The sequence below is a fragment of the Dermacentor silvarum genome, chromosome 1 (assembly GCF_013339745.2).
Source record: "Dermacentor silvarum isolate Dsil-2018 chromosome 1, BIME_Dsil_1.4, whole genome shotgun sequence".
Taxonomy (NCBI): domain Eukaryota; kingdom Metazoa; phylum Arthropoda; class Arachnida; order Ixodida; family Ixodidae; genus Dermacentor; species Dermacentor silvarum.
In genome coordinates, this window is record NC_051154.1 from 121,429,117 (window position 1) to 121,448,929 (window position 19,813).

The window sequence follows — 19,813 nt, forward strand, 5'->3', positions numbered from 1 at the left end:
GGAATCGAACACTGCAATCTCGTGTTCAGCAGGAGAACACCACAGCCACTAAGCCATCATGGCGGTACCCATTCCACGCGTAAAATACAAGGCTTAAACCATAAAAGACTTTCCTCTATCCCTGTGTATAATAAAATGAATAAGCAACCACCTGGAGAAGAACTGCGCTGTCCAGTGCCCAAGTACCTTTTGAGAGCTTCCCCCAGTTTCTTTATCTGTAGGCAACAATATAAATAATTTTGTGGAATGAGGAGTTGTTAGAACACAGGTCTAAGGACACTAATGCCATATTCTTTGAAATCTAGATGTACCCCCCCCCCCTTTTTTTTTACCTTCATCAAAGTGATGAAAGTGCTTAGGTGCAAGCTTTTTTTTTTTTATAACTTTCTATAGAGAAACTCAAAAGCAAATGGTCAAACATCATTTTAAACTTGTGAAAAGATTATGATTGACTGGGAAAATTGAGGTATGTCATGACCACACGTTTCATCAAAGTGATGTTGCCTGATGTGGACACGGCACTGCTTTTCTCATCAGATAAATGCCCACAGTTCTACTCAGGCTGTTAATGACATAATGCTTTCTGAAGACATCCGCTCGAATGTGTTGTATTGTGCATTCACTTGCCAGAGTGCCACCCAGTGCAACACCGCAGGCTCCCTACCCTACCGTAAACTACCTTGCATTTGAAGTTTACAGTTTATTTCACCACAGTGTTTCAATGTTTACATTTTTTGTTTATATTCATACATGAAGCAAAGATACAATGTGTGGTGTGGAATGCGGGAAAAAAGCTGCGATATAAACGCAGCTTGACGGGCCCCAACATCCCAGCAATACAAGGCAGAAAAGTGACAGCATTTGTAAAGTCATGTGAACAAGTAAATAGGCACATAAATACATAGTGAAATTGGCACAATAAGCAATATAATTATACAAAAAAAAAGAAAATGCAGAAAGATTTGCACTCCTCGAAAAAAAAAGATTTAATGGAAAAAAAAAAAAAAGCAGCACTTCATGCCGCATATTTTGCAACAAGAAAACACAACAAGAAATAGATCATGTCAGTAAAAAAAGATTGGACATATCTTGTCGCGAAAGAAGGCGCAGTCGCTCTAATGAAAAATTGAATTTGTTAAGTATGTGTGGTAGTGAATGTTTCAGCATTTGGAGACCATAGTTAGTTCAGCATCGAGGAACCTTCCAATAATCGCTCTGTCTAGTAGGTCAAGACGAGGTGCTGCACTCTAAGCATGCTATGAAGGTAAGATTATTAATTCCCTTGTTAAATTCAGTTTTCAAAGACACTAATAAACAATATTCATACATGTTATCAATCTTAACACTTTAAATTTATTGAATAAAGATGAGGTATGTGTGTTATATTCAGCATTTGCAATACAACATAATGCATTTTTTGAAGCGTGAGTAATTCTTGCTTAGATTTCACCGGTGCCAGTGCCCCACACCAAAAGACCATAGCGTAGCTGTGAACAAAAAGTGTGTTGTAGATAATTAACATCTGAGTAGTCGGTAGAAATGACTGACATCTCCTTAAGCATGCCTAGTGCCTTACTTAGCTTTTTTCTTACCATTTCACTATGGGAATCCCATAACATACGCTCGTGAAAAACTATTCCCAATGCTTTAGCTGTCGAAGAAAAATCAATTGCAGAATTGTTCAGGTATAGTTTTGAAGTAGCTGTGTACGTTGTTCATTTCGATCGAAACAGAATGGCTTTGGTTTTTAAGCAGTTGATTTGTAGGGAGTTTACGGTCGACCATGCATACAAGTCACCTAGTGTCGCATTTGCTGCTGAAATAAGGTCATTTACGTCCACACCTGTGAAAAACAAGGAAGTGTCATCCGCATATATGACATATTGGATTGTATGGTTTATGTTAATAATGTCGTTGACATAAGTAATAAAATGTAGCGGCCCCAATATACTGCTTTGAGGTACACCTTGAGTAACTTTTTGCAAAGATGATTGTTCTGTGTTTACGCTTACACACTGTAGCCTATTGCTCAAATAACTGGTAATTAAATTCAGTGCAGTGCCTCGAATGCCGTAATAGGTTAACTTTTGTAAAAGGGTATTGTGATTTATCCGGTCAAATGTTTTAGAGAAATCAACAAATATACCTAGTGTAAGTTTCCCTGTCCTCTATATTGCCTAATATAATTTCCTTTTGCCGTAGCAATGCTACCTCTGTTGACAGCCCTGAGCTAAAACCGTACTGAGCCGGCGAAATTACCGAGTGTTTTGTAAGAAGTTCGATAATCTTATAAATATTAGTTTTTCTATGGGCTTTGAAAAGAATGGTAGAACAGATATGTGCCTATAGTTTTTCAAATCATTTTTGTCTCCTCCCTTAGACAGTACTGTAACTTTTGCATGCTTCATACATTGTGGGAAAATACCTGTGCCTAAAATGAGGTTATAAATGTATGTTAAAGGGACAACTAATATATCTATAACAAAACAGATTGGAGCCATCTTTAAACCGTAAATATCTTCCGATTTACTTTTCTTTAGCTTTTTGAAAACACACATAACCTCATATTCATCTGTTGGGGAAAGATAAACCGACGAAGCTACTTGTGCAGACATGTAATGTAGTGCAGTGGCGTCACTGATGTCTACCAATGAAGTAAGGTGATTATTAAATTTCTCAGCCAATGCTATGCCCCTGTATGTTCGATCGCCTTCAGTTATCTCTTCTACACTAAAATTAGCTTTATGTAATGCGGCAATTGAATTTAACTTGCTCCACATCTCCTTAACCCCTGCAACGCACTCGAACATGCAAGAATAACAACTGCATTTTGCTTTTTTCATAACTTTGGTTAAATTATTTCTATACTTCCTAAACGAATCCAATGTGTCTGGATCGCGATTTTTCAAGAATAGTTAATACATGCTATTTTTCTCATTAATAATTTTTAACAGTTTCTTTGTGACCCATGGTTTCCGTGAGCGTTTCGACTTGTTTATTTCTTTGTAGAAAAAATATCGCTTGTAATTATCTCCAGTTAGTGCATTTAGTCTGGGCCAGGCACGACTGAGTCATACACACAAAGGGAGCACCTATTTTAAATAGTATTCAAACAATGGTTACAGCAGAACTACAACTTGGAGTGCATAACACAGTGCCTCCCTATCTTTGAGAAAGTATGATGTGATACCCTTTCATTTCAATACAAGGACATTTATCGGGAATGAAAAATCAGGTGTTCGATTTAACACTGGTTCATCGTGTACAGCTCTCTGATGTTTTAATAATCTTATGCGAGTGTCGACCAGCATGTCAGTCAGCGCCGTATCATGGAGTGCACCTACAAAAGTAGTGAGGGCAGGCGCTCGCCACAGAGCTTTCTAGTGTCCGAGCATTGTCTGCTAGACTATGCCATTGAACCAAGCATAGTCCCAGCTGTTTATCAGCTCAACTATTGTTTGCAACCACTTATAGTAACAATTGTGCACACAAGAACATGTGTGTGCATTTCTGATTTTGTTGGAAGCAGATAAGCAGCAGGGCCTATGGGAAGCAAGAGCCTAGCACACGATGCTTGGACAAGAGTATGCTCTGTGAGCACAGTGCCTGCTGCTGTAGCTATTTTCGTAGCTGCACTCCGCAACATGGCGCTGACAGTCATGTTGGTTGATGCTCCCATGAGGTTATTAGCAACTTGGAGATGCTGTACTTTCTTTGCCAAACTATCTTTAGTGAACTAGATAATCTAGTCTAGGCAATGAGCAGGCACTAAATTGAATTGAATTGAATTCTGGGGCTTTATGTGCCAAAACCACGGTTTGATTATGAGGCACGCCATAGCGGGGGATTCCAGATTAATTTTGACCACCAGGGGTTTTAACGCGGCCCCGACGCACAGGACATGGGGATTTTTGCATTTCGGCCCCATCGAAATGCGGGCACCATGGCCGGGATTTGATCCCGCAACCTCAGTGCTTAGCGGCACCACACCACAGCTGCTAAGCCATCGTGGCGGGTAGGCACTAAATGGCATGCACTGCAAGATATTTCAGTGTGGTTCCATTTGTGTGGCTTCTGCAATGCAACACTTGTGAAGGCTACATGTAACGCTATTGCTTACGAGAGCTCTGGTGTGGAACACAAAACTTGGGGAAAGAAGGAAAAGAAGAAGAAAGAAAACGCCATCTGTGTCGCAGAGTGCACAGCTTCATCAGGCTGCCTGCACGCATGATTAATACATCAAAAGCTGCAGCAGGCAAAAATTTGAAGGGCACTCAGCTAGGTAAAAAATTAATAAAACACCTGTCTGCAGTAGTCAAGAGGCTATAAGAAGACATACATTACCTGTCGTTCTGAGTCATAAAAGACATCCCGGTAGAGATTCACCTGGTGCCTTAGTACATCTGAAAAAAATATATATATATTATAAGGGAGCTCTATGCAACATGTAGCAGTTGCACAATTTAAAGTGACACAGAATATAACAATATAATTGCAAAATTGTATCTGAACTGAACGGGCAAAAACTGACCCACAATAATATTTTATGCATATACAATTGCCAAGCACCAGAGGTGCCGACATCGTTGTTCATATCCCCTACAACCAAAAATTAAACAATTTCTATATTTAGAAACCTTAGAATCAGCAGGGCTTTAGATATACACGGCTTTGAATTAAAGCCTTTAAAATATGTAGTTGACTTATTAGCTCTAGTGTTAACACATTGTTTAACCTGCACTTCTGTAGGAGTATCTTACAAAAGCAGATGCAAATTGCAAAGGTTATCATGATACACAAAGAAGGCGACCCTATGAACTGTCAAACTATATGCCAATCTTTATTCTACCAGTACTTTCTAAAGGTCTAGAAGAAAATGTTTACCTGTGAATATCTAATTTCTTAAACAAGCATTTTGTTTATCGTATCATCGGTTTCAGACCAAAACTACCCACTGAATTGGCAGTGCTCAAGCAAAAGGAAATAATCATAAATGCACTTGAAGACGAATTTTGTACTCTCGGAATTTATGTAGACTTTTCTAAAGCTTTTGAATTAATCAATCATGACTAGTTCTTAGATAAGTAAATCACTGCGGTGCAAGATGAATTAGTATCTCTCAAATACGGTGCACCTTCAGCATTGTAAGCAAATCGTTGCCCACAATGATGCTTTTTCTGATGCCCAATGCCTGAAGTCAGGTGCAGAAGCCACAAAAATTACAACACGCGTCCCAGGCCACTCGGGCCCCTTCAGCTCAGCGTGCATTGGCGTCTCATGCTGCAGCAATTTGCGCAACACTTCGCATTACGTAGATGTCAACTACGGTTGAGTTTGCCAAATATTTTAGCGACTTCGAATCATACGTTTTCACAGTTGGTACGTTATTCCTTGAATTTTTTTCTAAAATGTATGAACGAGGTTCTACTGAACTGACACTATTCAACCTTCAAAGTCATGTACCCATACATAATACAGTCAAACACACTTATAACGATCCCAGATTTAATAATTTATCGGTTATAGTGACCACACTTCACTGCATTTACGATTTTCCGACCCTGCCTATTGAAACTGCACCCAGATATAACGAACGTTTTCAACAGTGGCGTACTGTTACAACGAACACTTCAAAACTGGTCGCCGTAAAAGGAGGGTGCACGCGAAGTTTTGAAGCATGGAATCGTGACCGAAGTGGGTGCACGGCAGCCCCTTCAGTCCAACAGCGACGAAGATACGACTCTATTGATTTCAATCATGCGCCTACAGACTACCATGTTACCTAACATACTTAAATGGAATAACGCTTTGGAAGAAGAAACATCTAAAAAAAGGTTTAATTAGTGTTTTACCCCCTCCTGTACAAACCTTTAGTACATTCATAGAATTGTATACGAAATGTACTTTTAGGGTGCTTTCATGTAGTACCTTTATGAATTCTGTTCTTTTTGTACTGCTATGTGAACCACTGCATTGTCTTATTATTCCCTGTTGTAATTGTGAAATGTTCATGCAGTGCATTAACTTAAAATGTGTGTATGTTTTGTACTACTGTCCATTTACTCCATTTACAAATTTAGAATGTATTTCAAATGCTTCCGATCATGCATACACTTGCAATGCCTAAGCTGTTCCTTGTCAACTGTTGTCATGTGGGGCGTAACAAAACTTTCATGATGCTATGTGTGGCTTTTCCCTTGCGTTCGCTCTCTTTTGTAACCGTATATAAAGAGAAGAATAAGGCTATCATTTATTTCAATTCACTTCATTAGCACAAGGGTAACACTATTCTTTACACTATCACGCTAGCGCACAGTGCAAGCTAAGACGATCCATGCTATCATAACGTTATCTGTGCAAACCTATATTGAGTGTTGGAGACACCACACAACAGTAAGTAAGTCTTCATGATTTAACACGATATCATGTGTCAAGTTGTGCAGCACACTAAGGTACCTTTCTCCAGTGATCCCAGCACTTATCATTATGATTTGCTTAGTGAAACTTCACTATTTCTTTTCATTTCACACAAAAGTTCTTTAAAAAAAAAAAAAAAAACTTCTCTAAATCCAAATTAGATTAGATTGTTGCATCCTGTGTGCAATGATAATGCCATTGTCATGTGCAGTTTATTTACACACACAGTCAATGCAAAAGTTACACTGTTATACTGGTACATGCCAACTGAAAGTTTGCGCTGCATGCAAGTTGCACGCCCTGTGCCTCTCTTTATAACAGGAAGGATAAGTGAAGAACTCCTCACCTTTAGCATTTTTTCTGCCTTCACATATTCTGCAAAAAAAAAGAGAGAGAGAGAAATATTAAAGTAAACAACATGAGCCCTTTTAAGTCCCAAGAATGAGCCTTAATTTAATTAAATTGTGGGGTTTAGCATCCTAAAGCTGCATAGTGGTCTATGAGGGAGGCCATAGTTGAGGGCTACAAATTAATTTAAACCAGCTGGGGTTCTTTTGTGTGTACCCAAAGCATGGCACATGAGCACTTTTGCATTCCACCCCCATTTGAAAGCAGTTGCCACAGCCAGGAATTGCACCTGAGACCTCATGCTCAGCACCACAACACCATAGCCACTGAGCAGAAGAAAATGCAATGCTGTTAGCTCTTTTAAATTGCTCTAAATAAGCTGTTTAGTTACCACACCATGTTTGTACATTCTACACCATGCTTTGAATACTAGAATGAAAGAGTTTTCCCCTCCAACTTTGTGCTTTAATACAGTGAGCATGACAACCAGGTGAGCAGATTTTGGAGAAAAAACAACCCCTTGATACCATGGGAAGAACACTAACAGGCATGTGTGGAAAGAGGTGGTAGTCTGCAAGGAAGTGAAAGCACAACATAGGAAAAAGGGAACAGTGGAGTGATGAAGTCAACAGCCCAACCCGCTTCTGCAATGCACTTCAAGCTGACCCAGGAACATGGGCAGCTGGTCCCATGTACATAGGCATCTCTGTTGCGGATCTCAGCTCATGCTATACTAAAATATCCTCATGAGGAAGTATATAATCAGTGTATGCTGCCAGTGCTAACCTATGGGGCTGAAACTTGGAAGATAAGAAAGAAATTTGAGGAAAACTAAGGATTAAGCTACAAGAAATGGAACAGAAAACGGCAGGGGTAATGGTAAGAGACAGGAAGAAAGCGATATGGATTAGATAGCAAATGTTTGTAACTGATATTCTCGTTAAGGTAAGAAGAAGAAAAAGAAGTGCAGCTGGGCAGGTTATGTAGTGTGTAAAACAGATAACTGGTAATCTACAAGGGTAACAGAATGGGAGCCAAGGGAAGGAAAATACAGTTGAGGATGACAGAGAATGCAGTGCTATGATGGCATTAGGAAATTTGCGGGGATAGAATGGAGTCAGTAGACTCAAGATGGGAAAGTAGAGGTTGCTGGGAAAGGCCTTCATCCTGCAGTGGACATGCGATAGGCTGTTGCTGTTTTTGCTGCTGCTGCTTATGACGACAATGAAAATATGGTATTTTTAGACGACACTCATGACTACATTAGACCCATTGCAATGGTTCAGTGAGAACAATGTTGCAGGTTCAATTCCCACCTGTAGTGGCTGCACTTTGATGGCAATGGAATGCAAAATATTTTCATGTACATAGATTTAGGTACTCATAAAACAACCTCAGGCTGCCAAATTAATCTGGAGCTCACTACTCTGGAATCTCTCATGATCCAGGTGTTGCTCTGTGGCATTAAACACCATCAAACAAGTCAGATTATGCATCATTTGTTAACATTATAATCATTGTTGTTAAATTAATTTAATTAGCAAGACTCACAAGTATCAAATATAAAATACAGTTAAACCACGATATAATGAACTCGGTAAACTTGGCATTTTGCTTCATTATACCGAAATTTCATTACATTGAAATTCGACCTTTTATGCAAATAAATAGAGTCGCAGATAGATTTTTATTACACGGAAGGAGCTGCAAAATTTTCCTTATTATTGGGCAACTAGGAAAAAGCAAATTTGAATGAGAAAAGAATTCATTTTGCTGAATTTGAGAGTCGGTGACGAAAGATAAGGATAAGATAAGCGAATGCTCCGACTGCCTCTAACTTCAACGAGTCTCTGAAACTCGAGATAAGGCCTCCAGTACTAAACACGCGGGAAGACAGCACACATGATGCCATGCCATCTCGGCATGCCCCGTCCTTGCACATGTGGCAGGTTACCTTTAAAACAGGGCACGCAAGCTGCGTATGCACTCAGCCGCGCTGACAGCCATGCAAGGCCATGGCGGCATGAGAAAAAAAGACGCGCAGCAACCTGCCCCCCCTACCACCTTTTCTTCGTATGCGTGATTGTGTTACCGTGACTCCCCTTCCCTCTTTCCCCGTGCTTGTGCGGGAAGACAGCACTCATCAAGCTGCCATCCTTCTTTTCTTGGCTCACCCTCGCCTGCTTTCACTCACATCCAAAGCATACAGCACGCAGGGTGTGATAGGATCTTATCGCAGTTGGATTTTATACGGAAGATGACACTGCTCCGTCTCGACGGGCACTCTTGGTCGCACAGCGCTTGAGAGGTGCGTTTGCAATCAGCGACTTGTAATTCAAACATTTTACCATCTGCGTCCGTGAAAGTTTCTATTTATTGTCTCACTATTCTTTCACAGCAGTGAATTTTCGTTACATTGAAATCGTGTATAAACACACTTCGTGATATTGAGGTTTTAAATACATGGTGTTCTATGGACAAGAAGTTATAAAAAGTTAAATACTTCATTATGTTGAGAATTTCATTATATCCAGGTTCGTTATATCGAGGTTCGTTATATCGAGGTTTAACTGCATCATAGCAAAAGGATGCATGCATTTCAGAGCATATGTCTCACAATAATTAAGTAAAAAAACTAGCTTTCTTTCAGTCTGCTAGAGCTGCCAAACAAACAGAGGAACATGTAACTTTGGGACTGCACTTCAGAAGCAAAAAAAAGTATAAATTTTAATAGAGTCTTTTTTTTTCTCTTATTTCCACATGCACATAGCTAAAACCAACTCACTTCTTAAGGTCAGCTTCCAATTCTGCTCTAAGGTGAGGCTTTGACATCTCCAGACCCATAGAATCATAACCTACAAAGGATAAAAAGTGTTCATAGTGACGAACTAGAGAAAAAGAAACATTGGACAAATACTAATCAAACGTTCCACAATTTTGAATATAAATGATAATAAGTTAGCTAACATATTTGAGAACAACTAAAATGAGAAGAAGACTAAACTTAGATGAACTTATGGCTGCTGAAAAGTGCATTTCCAGGAAAAGCCCCAGAAATAGGTATAAGGGGCCCCTGCGTCACTTTTAAACACGTTTGATAAACTATATCAGATGCAAGACAAGGCTGCCAAAACACCTGAGCCAAATATTATTCACTCGCATGGGGCAAGGTTCTATTTTGTCCAACCAATTTACTAAGTTCTATGCTTCTGTCCCCATTTATTAAATGCGTCATAGGTCACACCACTCAGTGGTCATGGGGTCAGCTGAAAACCGCATTTTTGGGCACTACAGTGGTAGGTTTCAAAAAATGTTAACAACAATGAAGTATAGTGAATGAAAAATTTTTTACAACTTCTTACACACATGGGCTATGCTTTTCACCTCCGAAACATGCACAGAATGTCCTTATCACGAATAGTAATATAGCCAGCTAAAGTGTGGTCTCTACAACCATAACACAAAAGAGAAATATGTACTTTCTACTAACAGTTCGTAAAAATTAGCAGCAACATTTCATGCAGTGTAGCGGGAAGGCACATCACCTTCAACCAATCCCATGCCGAGTTCACCAGGAACTAGGTAGCCGTCACCTGTCAAAGCCACGTAGAGCCGGTTCTTTACTGTCTCAATGTGTTCTGCATGGGTTGCATCAGTGCCTGCGGCAAACAGGATATGTGAAGTATAAAAGAGATAATAAAGCAAATGTGCAGAAACTAGAGTCAAATTATTGCGAAGGCAAAATTTTGGTTCAGTTATCTTCAGAATAAGCTTTCCACTGTTCACAACGATTTGCCATGCTTTTTACTGCAACATCACAGGAAATTTACTGCTTCACATTTAAAAAAAAATCTAAAAAACATTGGCCAAAGATTTCAAGGATGCCGTATGCATGGTCAGAACGGCCATCAGCTTTGGTAAATGGCGTCTCTAAACATTTGGTGCTCCAAAGCTCCATAGAGATTGAAATGGTTGCTTTTCATCACTATCTTGAGTGTTGGAGTGCCAGAAGTGCTTTGGGCTCCCCACAACACTCAATGGCACTTCTTATCCTTTGTGTAGAGGCCTCCTAACTTACAGAAAAGGCCGTAAATTTATGTGGAACAAGCATTTCATTATGCAGTGTACACAATACATGTACAGCCTGCTGCGAAAAAGCAGAGGATACTGCTCCTGTTGGCAGAGCACGCCAGTACGTACGTGTTGGACCTGCTATAAATGTCCGTTATCAACAGCAAAATTAAAGTTTCGCCTTGCTAGTAACAAAGGTCAACAAGCACATAACCAGTACACCTGAAGTGGAATTCCCCAACGATGGGAGTGGCGACTTTCTCTTCTTTTCTGTGGACTGTGCATACAGCCTACACTGATGAAACAAAATAAAAATTGAGGCCCAAGAACAATGGGCAGAGCAACATGCGTATGTTGCAAAATCAAATCGGTTTAAAAAGGGCAGCTGACCTCACAGCCAAGAGTAGCTAAAGTATGTCATCACCTTACAGAATATTTTTTATATTGATCTTAAAAGTGTCATTTCATGTTTGTCTTATATAGAATGATTACAAAGGCCATTCAAGCATGCTTAAAGGGCCCCTCACCGGGCCACATAGCGAATTTTGGTTATACACTGGAAATAGTTAAATGCCCCCTAGGGAGCGTTCTACAGCGAGGATTTTTCAAGTTGGTTCATTATTAGCAGAGATAGAAATGTTTTAAGTGTTGTGAAACCATGATTTCAGGAGGCGAGCTTTACTGCCAACACAGGCAGTCTCGCTACTTGCCCTGTCTAACCTCTGCAAGCAGAATTCCTTTCCTGCGTTCTCCCATATCGGAGCCAGAGGGTCACGTCCTGTACACGTCATGGGGAACATGACCACTTAATGTTTCGCGCACGAGCCTGCAAGCTGTTGCGTTTGTTTCGTTTTGCTATGTGCACAATCTTGCGAGCTGTGCACGAGAACACCTGCATTGTTGTCTGGCTGCGTCTGCGAAATGGATCCCTCAATGCACGCACATTTGGAGAGGCTGGCCCGGCTCATGGGATACACCGTGTCCCTGTACCGCTGGCACCAGGCTAGCGGTATGATGTCAGTGCCACATAAACACTGAGGTAGACGTGAGTGGATGAAAGAGCACGATTGCGTGCTTGAACACGGTAGACATAGTTTCGTTATTTGTGCCTGCACAACATGGGAACAAGCAGACGAAATGGAAGTAGATCTCTCTTGCTACGGTACATGGTAAAACAAAGACACGCAGACATTTGGTTTGTAGGTTTTACTATTTCTCTAAACTTTAATTCATCTACTGAAGCAATAGATCAAACAAATAACTGCTGTTGCCTTGAATAATTATCAAAGTCACGTGTTATTGTGAGTGACGTCACAGCACTGTGAATTACATAGTTTGCAATTTCAGCTGTTTTTGCGGTGCGTAGAGGTGTAATACTATGCAGACACGATCGTTAGCGCACATTTTATACACTGCACTTGTCAGCTCAAAATAACCAGACCTGGTGAGGGGCCCTTGAAAAATGTTTTATAAATTAAAAGCTTTGCAGAAGGACGATGGGTCTCTGAGACGTTGCTTCGAAAAGGTCGGCAAGATGACGATGACGGATGGCTACGCAAGCGAATATTACTTATATGATGGCATTTTATACAGGAAGCACAAAGTGTCAGAAGGAAAAATACTCGACCAAATAGTGATGCCAAAAGATCTTAGGGTGAACGTGATGAAGTTAGCGCATGAAGGGACCCTCGCCGGTCACCAGGGTGTGACGAGAACGATGGATCGCGTAGTTGCTGAATTTTTCTGGCCAGGGGTCCAGTCGGAGACGAAACAGTTTGTGAAATCGTGTGACGTCTGTCAACGAATGGTGCCATGTCATTTAGTGAGACCCACTCCACTGAAGACGATGACTGTAAGTGACACGGCACGAAGAGACAGTTATGTGACTAAAGGAGCTGTTACAGCAGCCTGTACTAAAGGCTCCAGACTTGAGCAACCACTTTTTGCTACGCATGGACGCCTCTTCGAAAAGTCTCGGAGCAGTTGTTCCGCAAGAACACGACGGAAGTTTGCTCCCCGTGTCCTACGCTAGCCGGAAGCTTCTCCCGCGTGAAGCTGCCTATTCCACAAGTGAGAGAGAGTGCGAGTGCTTCGTCATTGTGTGGGCTTTCGATACTCCGCCGTGCTAGAACTCTCCTCGACTTCTTGAACTTGGGGGGAAATATGATAGGAGTAGACTATGTTTTAATTGCACGGCCGAACGTGCGTGACTGTTGTGGTGCGCGATGGACGAGGAAGAGGAAGAGCCGGTGCAAGGCGCTGAAGGCAGTGTTGCCAGGTTTGGCTATATACAGCCAAATTGGGCTACGGGAAAAATTTTTTTGGCGTCGACTTAGACGAGTTGGCCATGTGGCTATATTTGGGCTACTGAAAATCTGCGACATTGCTGTGTTTGGGCTATAAGTGGCACCCTAATCCACGCTGCAGAGGTGGCTCTGATCGGGTAGAAGCAAATCTCGAAGGCTGTGTTTTAGCTGGCTGAGCCGGCCGCGTGGCTGTGCGTGTGTGTGTGCGCGAAATGACCCCTCTCCCCCCCCTTGCCTTTCCTTCCCTTTCTGTGCTGTTGTCTGAGCCGGTGGCTTTGATCTTCGATGCACTTAAACTTACACCCTGCTTGACCGTTAGGCACACGATCCCCACGCATCGGGATGAACCTGGGAGTAGTGAGTTTTTCCCAATACACGGTACTAACATGGCTATGCTTAGGAAGGGAGAGCAGTAACATAGGGTCGGGGCCGTCGGGCGATCGTGGCGCTGACATGAAAGAAGGGAAGCACGCGTGGATGATACGCTCCAGTGTGTTCATGGCCATGTCTTCCGGATGAAGTATCGCGCCGGGCACAGCTTTCGACCTACTCCACGTTTCTGGCGCGAAGCTTTACTGCCATTTTCCTTTTCCTGCTAGATGAATTTTTCTTCGTGCTTAGATTCGAGATTCATTTCGATAGGTTGGACGTAAGATTGGATCCTCCTCAGAGAGGAGAATCCAAACATGGGGAAGTGGGCCGGGCCAAGTATGCGAGAACGTATAAAAAAGAATGGGAGCAATATCCCGAGCGAAAGGTGGGTTCTGGTGCTTTTACTTCTAGATGGTTTGCCCATAACGTCATGGATGCAGATACTCATTGTGCTAATATCAAAACATGTTTGCCACGATGACATCAGTGCACCACGTCACATGAACTTCACCCACTGTGTTAGCTTAGCTTGTGAGGTGTCGTGCTGCTGGCTCGAGGACGCGGGTTTGATTCCCGGCCACGGCGGCCGCATTTTGATCAAGGCGAAAGGCAGGAACACCTGTGTACTTCAGTGTACGTTAAAGAACCCGAGATGGCCAAAATTAATCCGGAGTCCCCCACTGCGTCATGTCTCCCAATCATATTGTGGTTTTGGCACGCAAAGCCCCAGCACTTATTAGAGTCATTTATTATTATCAAGCAATTACTATTATCAGCAATAGGAGCCTCAAACGGATTGGGGCCCCAAAGAAATAGCGTCGAAGCCACATCATCATCACAATCACCTAGATGTGGCTAACACTGGCACACATACACATATTCTACACATCCCAATACACTGTGCTGTTTGTTACGTATGCATCGCTAATCTTGTCACTCCTGTCCTCTTGACCTTTATCATCGGTAAACAAAGTGGACGGCTAGTGACATCATGCACAAGTCGCGTTCACCAGGCATGAGAATAATATCTGAACAGGTAGCCTCATGCTCTCTATTTAGATTCTCAATGGCTTTGTGGAGGAGAATGACCTTATTTCACCAACACTGGCATTGGCATTGTTGGGTTACATCCCAATTGCTGTATAACTAACTCGCAGGGCATGGCTGAATGCTGCACAGGTGTATGCTTCTCCAAGACAACATAACAAGCATCATGCTACTGTGCTTATTGCTTTTAATTTTTATGTGCTTTCAAATGAAACAAACATACTTTATGAGATATTAAAATAAAAGCAGCAGCTTTTATGGCTCAAGCACATTTATTATACAACATTCCTAGAGAAATTTGCTGAAACAATGGTTGAAAAAAAAAAAAAAGCTTTGGTTACTAACAGGATGGCATGGCAAAAACAAGCCATTTGTGAAAAAAAAAATTATGAGGTTTTACATGCCAAAACCACGATCTGATTATAAGGCTGTTTGAGGCGTAGTGGGGGACTACGGAAATTTGGACCACCTGGGGTTCTTTAACGTGCACCTAAATCTAAGTACACGGGTGTTTTCGCATTTCGTCCCCATGGAAATACGGCCGCCATGGCCGGGATTCGCCTCGTGCTTAGCAGCCCAACACCATAGCCACCGAGCAACCACGGCGGGTTCCATTTATGACAAATCAAAATAAATGACACATCTACAATGCTAAGTTTCAAAGTAGTTTTTGATAAAAACATTGGAGGGGAATGCTTGTAATAAGTGCTAAAAGCATTTCAAGCTTGAAAGGTGTCAAAGCTTTTCTTTAAATGATCCTATAATAATGTGGCTCAAATGTTCTTGCATGAGGTAAAGCTTTGAATAAGCAGCGTCCTCATAAATCTGTGCAAAGCTTCTTCATCTTTGATTTATTTTGCAAACAGAATAAACAAAAAAGGAACTCATGAGGCCCTTACCTATGCCATGCTTCTCCATCAGAGCAATCAGATCAGCCTCCCGCAACAAAGGAGGAGGTGTTGTTTCCCCTTCAGCCATCTGACAAAAAAAAAAAAAAATTGGCATACTCAACTACAGTAACACGAAGGCCACCAGGCTAACCTTCATGTCAGACAATGATAAATTCTTACAGCTTGCAAAAATGCAGTGGAATTTTGTCAGGACAGGCCACAAGTTGGAGATATGCCACTTTATTAGCATACAAAATCCTAAAAATTGAATACAATACAGGGACATATATATTTTGCTTAAAATGTTAAAAAGAAGATTTTGCGCTTACCACTACACTGTTCATGCTAAATTTTCACAGAAAGACCACATTTTGGAGTCTACGTCATTCAGTGTAACACTCAGCACAGTTAATTGCCTGGTTTTTAAGAAAAAAAGGCAAAGTTGCCTTTGTTTATGGGGAAGTAAGCTGCTCCCTTCTAGAAACCAAGAATATCGGCGGCATAGCCATATCTGCCCTTGTCCCACACAGTTACATGAAAAACATGTGCATTGTTAGAGGAGTCCCAAAATGGTACTCGGATGAAGAGCTGCTCACCTTCCTGAGACCTCAGGGAGTATTCCATGCAAGAAGAATCATCCGTCGGGTCCAAACCTCGTCATCTGAATAGGAGTCAAGGCGCACTAACTCGGTGGTTCTCACATTTGCTCCAAATTCTTCACGACCGGAGAAGATCAAACTTGGTTTCACCAGACACGAGCTTGTCGACTACGTGGAGACACGACCACGCTGTTTTAAGTGTCAGCGCTTCGGACATATAGCTAAGTACTGTCGTGGGGAACAGAGGTGCAAGCGCTGTGGGGGACCTCATGATTTTAAGACGTGTGCAAGTAAAGAAAACTCTGTGTGTGCAAACTGCGGTGGCGACCATCCTGCTAGCTACGGTCGATGTCCTGCGCGGACAGCTGCTCAACGAAGGAATAAGATGTTTGTTTTGGGTCCAAAGAATGCAAGCGCACCATCGAACACGAAGAAGACACCCAGCACGCCACAACTAACTGGTTTGAAAAGAGAGTATGCTTCTCATTTCCCACGTCTCACACCGATAAACGAAGTTATTGAGCCAACGCAAACGGTCATTCCGTCGTCCAAACGTGCCCTTAATAATGCAATGGAACTGTGCCGGTATTCAACAGCGTCTGTGTGAACTTAGCCTTTTCCTTCGAGACATACCTATACCAATTCTAGCCCTCTCGGAGGCCGGCCTCCCTAATGGAAGGACGATCCCAGGGTACATCAGACATGGAAATCCGAGTATACCATCATTTGCTAATGGAAGTGCGATGATATACATCAGGCGAGAAATACCTCACGTCGCCTTACCAGTGCAAGACCTTTGTTCTACCTACTTGGAAGTCACCGCTGTGCAAGTGTGCCTAGGAAACCGAAAACTCAGTGTGGTGTCAGTGTATATAAGTCCATGCAGGAAGGTCTCCATGGAGGCATTTATAAAGGACCTTTGCATTCGTTGCCCTTCTCCTAGAATAATCTGTGGCGATTTTAGCGCACATCATTCGCTTTGGGGAGATAAGATTGCAGATTTCCGAGGCAAGGAGCTTGTCGCAGCTGCGGATGCTGCTGACTTATGTATCGCAAACGATGGTAAACCGACTTTCTTCTAACCACCAGATTCATGGAGTGCCATAGACCTCGTGATCCATTCTACAGACCTTTGCATATCGTCGACAACGGCCGCAGATAGGATGGGCAGTGACCATTTCCCGATCTTCAACAACTTCACCGGATTTCACACTGCTGGTCGACAATTCTGTGCTGTGACACGCTGGGACACATACAGAGAAGCGTTGGATGAATCCCCTGGTGAGCTGTTCGCAGATATGCTGCGGAGCAAGAGAGTGGCTACCTCAATGTTGAAACTGCCAGATCATTTCCCTACTCCTGATTTGAAACTAAAGAGCCTCTGTGCAGCGCGTAGGAGAGCGGAGCGGAAACTAATAAGAAAAACAGGAAATCCCTCTGCAAAAACTGAATACAACAGGATAAACGCTGTCATCACACAAAAAGGTTAAGACGAGTTCAGTGGGCTGCTTTCTGTGAGAGCTTATCGGCGTTTACTCCCATGACAAGGATATAGGGAATAATGAATAGCCTATCCTGAAAGATTCGCCCGCAAAGGCCATTCGAAGCACTTGCTTTAAAGCAAGGAAAAGATTTGCAAACCCTTGTAGAAGATTTTGCAGACGTATACACATCTGGCAGATCAGCAGGAGTATCGAACCCTCTGTTGTCTCAAGCATTCCATACCATGGATACGCCATTCACCTTCCGTGAGTTGGATTTGGCGCTTAGCAAATTAAGACGACGCTGTGCTGTGGGTCCCGATTCTATCAGCAATCAGATGCTGACAAACCTGCCATACGAACGAAGATGAGCCCTTCTGGACATATTTAATCACGTCTGGAGCCCAGGAGAGATCCCAGAAACGTGGAAGATAGCATGGGTGGTGCCAGTACTCAAGTCCGGAAAGGATCCTGCCAACCTCGCCTCATATCGGCCAGTATCGCTAACATCATGCGTATCAAAGTTGATGGAAAGACTAGTATGTACGAGGTTAACATGGTATCTTGAGCAAGGAAATAGACTGCCATCGTGCATGACCGGCTTTCATCCACGGTTGAGTGCCCAGGACAGTGTCTTGGATGTGCTAAGCCATACCAAGCACCATCGCGCAGACGGCCTTTCCGCACTCGCCATCTTTATAGACGTTGCGAAGGCATACGACTGTGTGCTTCATACAGGCATCAACGGACTCCAAAACATGGGCGTCTCGGGAAATGCTCTTCGATTCGTCTATGAATTTCTCAGAGATCGATGTGTCCAAGTTAAGCTCGGAAGTATAATGAGTGATAAGCGACGAATTTCCCTCGGTGTCCTACAAGGAAGCGTCCTATCTCCCTTGCTTTTTAACGTTGCCATGGCCAGTCTTCCAGATGCACTGAAAGTAGGTCGGACGGCAGTTAAAATGTCCATCTACGCAGATGACATCTACATTTGGATCTCGGGGTACCAACACAAACGGTTGGCCCGGATAGCTCAGGGCGCAATCTCCACCATCGAACGCCACTTATTGACGCTTGGCCTATCTTTATCAGCGGAAAAATCTGGCTTCATGCTTTTCCTGAGAGTGAGACACAAGTCAACACGCCTGACGCTGAATATCAGAGGGCATTCAATTCTTCGTGCAACTCATGTTCGATTCCTGGGCGTCACCATCGACAGCAAGCTACCATGGCGTCGTGCGGCCGAAAGTGTTGTGGCTGCACCAGTGCAAAAAGTCAACGCACTTCGTCGATTGGCAGTTGTATGTTGGGGAAACAATCCTACGTCCTGTGGGGAGCACACGCTGCCACCTTCTCACGCGGGCGCTCGCCCGTCGCTTGCGCACGCGGCGGTAGCCGGGCGGACATCTCGTGCGCGCACAACGCGCGCCGCGGGAGCCGGGCGGACACGGGAGAAATGCACTTTGCCCTCTCCCGGTTCTCGCTCGCCTCTCGCGACGCGCGCGCCCGCGCGGGAAGAGGGAAAGTATCCGGCGGGCGAGGAGGACACTCCCCTCGCGGAAAGGTAAAAAGATATAAAAGAGCGCGACCAAGAGACCCCCGGGTCTCTCGGACCTCGCTTGACCTACCTGCCGATACGGATTTACCCGCTGAAACTCGTGAGTGACCTCGTTCGCGTGACTACGACACGCGACGAGGCAAGCCTATTTTATTACTTATTATACAGAGCGGACTTCCCTCTGCAAGTGTGTTTTATTGCTGACAGCAATAAACGTTGTTCAGTTGACTCGCTTGTTGCCTTATTCGCCCGAACCCTGCGTAGCTGCGATTACACGCGCTACGGGTTGGGGAAGACCCCCACAGTCCATGCTTAAACTGAACGCTGCACTGATAACAAGCCGCATTCTCTATCAGCTCCCTCTGATATCATCGTCATCGAGTCAATTCGAGCGCTTAGAGGCTGTGAACAGAAAGGGACTTCGCTTGGCGATGGGAGTTCCACAGGCGGCTTCAAACAAGAAAGTCACAAATGAGGCAGAGTCTCTTCCACTCCGCCTCTTGGCATCTCAGGCGTTGCTGACGCAGCTATTAAGGCTGGGCGAGTCCCGCGCAGGCACGGCACTTCTCCGGCGGCTAAGAGCAAGAACTCGCTCACATTTCCATGCGGCGCTGAACACTTTCCGATTTTCAGGATTGGAATGGCCTAAACGAAGTCACCTTGACCTGCCATGGTCTTTTTCGGACGTTACCTGTAGCCTCAGTGTACCCCACCTACCGGCGAA

The 19,813-nt window shown here is 43.2% G+C and overlaps 1 protein-coding gene across 6 annotated transcripts in view; it reads right to left on the reverse strand.

Moving 5' to 3' along the window:
• LOC119455262 (DNA topoisomerase 3-alpha-like) overlaps positions 1–19,813 on the reverse strand; it is a 136,673-nt gene that overhangs the window by 88,029 nt on the left and 28,831 nt on the right. Inside the window, exons 12-17 of one of the 6 annotated variants that reach the window (XM_049660893.1) lie at positions 15,461–15,539; positions 10,311–10,424; positions 9,551–9,620; positions 6,764–6,792; positions 4,345–4,403; positions 152–215 (exon numbers count right to left, since the gene is read on the reverse strand). In XM_049660893.1, the coding sequence (XP_049516850.1) occupies positions 152–215; positions 4,345–4,403; positions 6,764–6,792; positions 9,551–9,620; positions 10,311–10,424; positions 15,461–15,539 (415 nt within the window). The remainder of the gene's footprint in view (positions 1–151; positions 216–4,344; positions 4,404–6,763; positions 6,793–9,550; positions 9,621–10,310; positions 10,425–15,460; positions 15,540–19,813) is intronic. The other 5 variants (XM_049660889.1, XM_049660888.1, XM_049660892.1 and 2 more) reach the window with 5 other exon arrangements.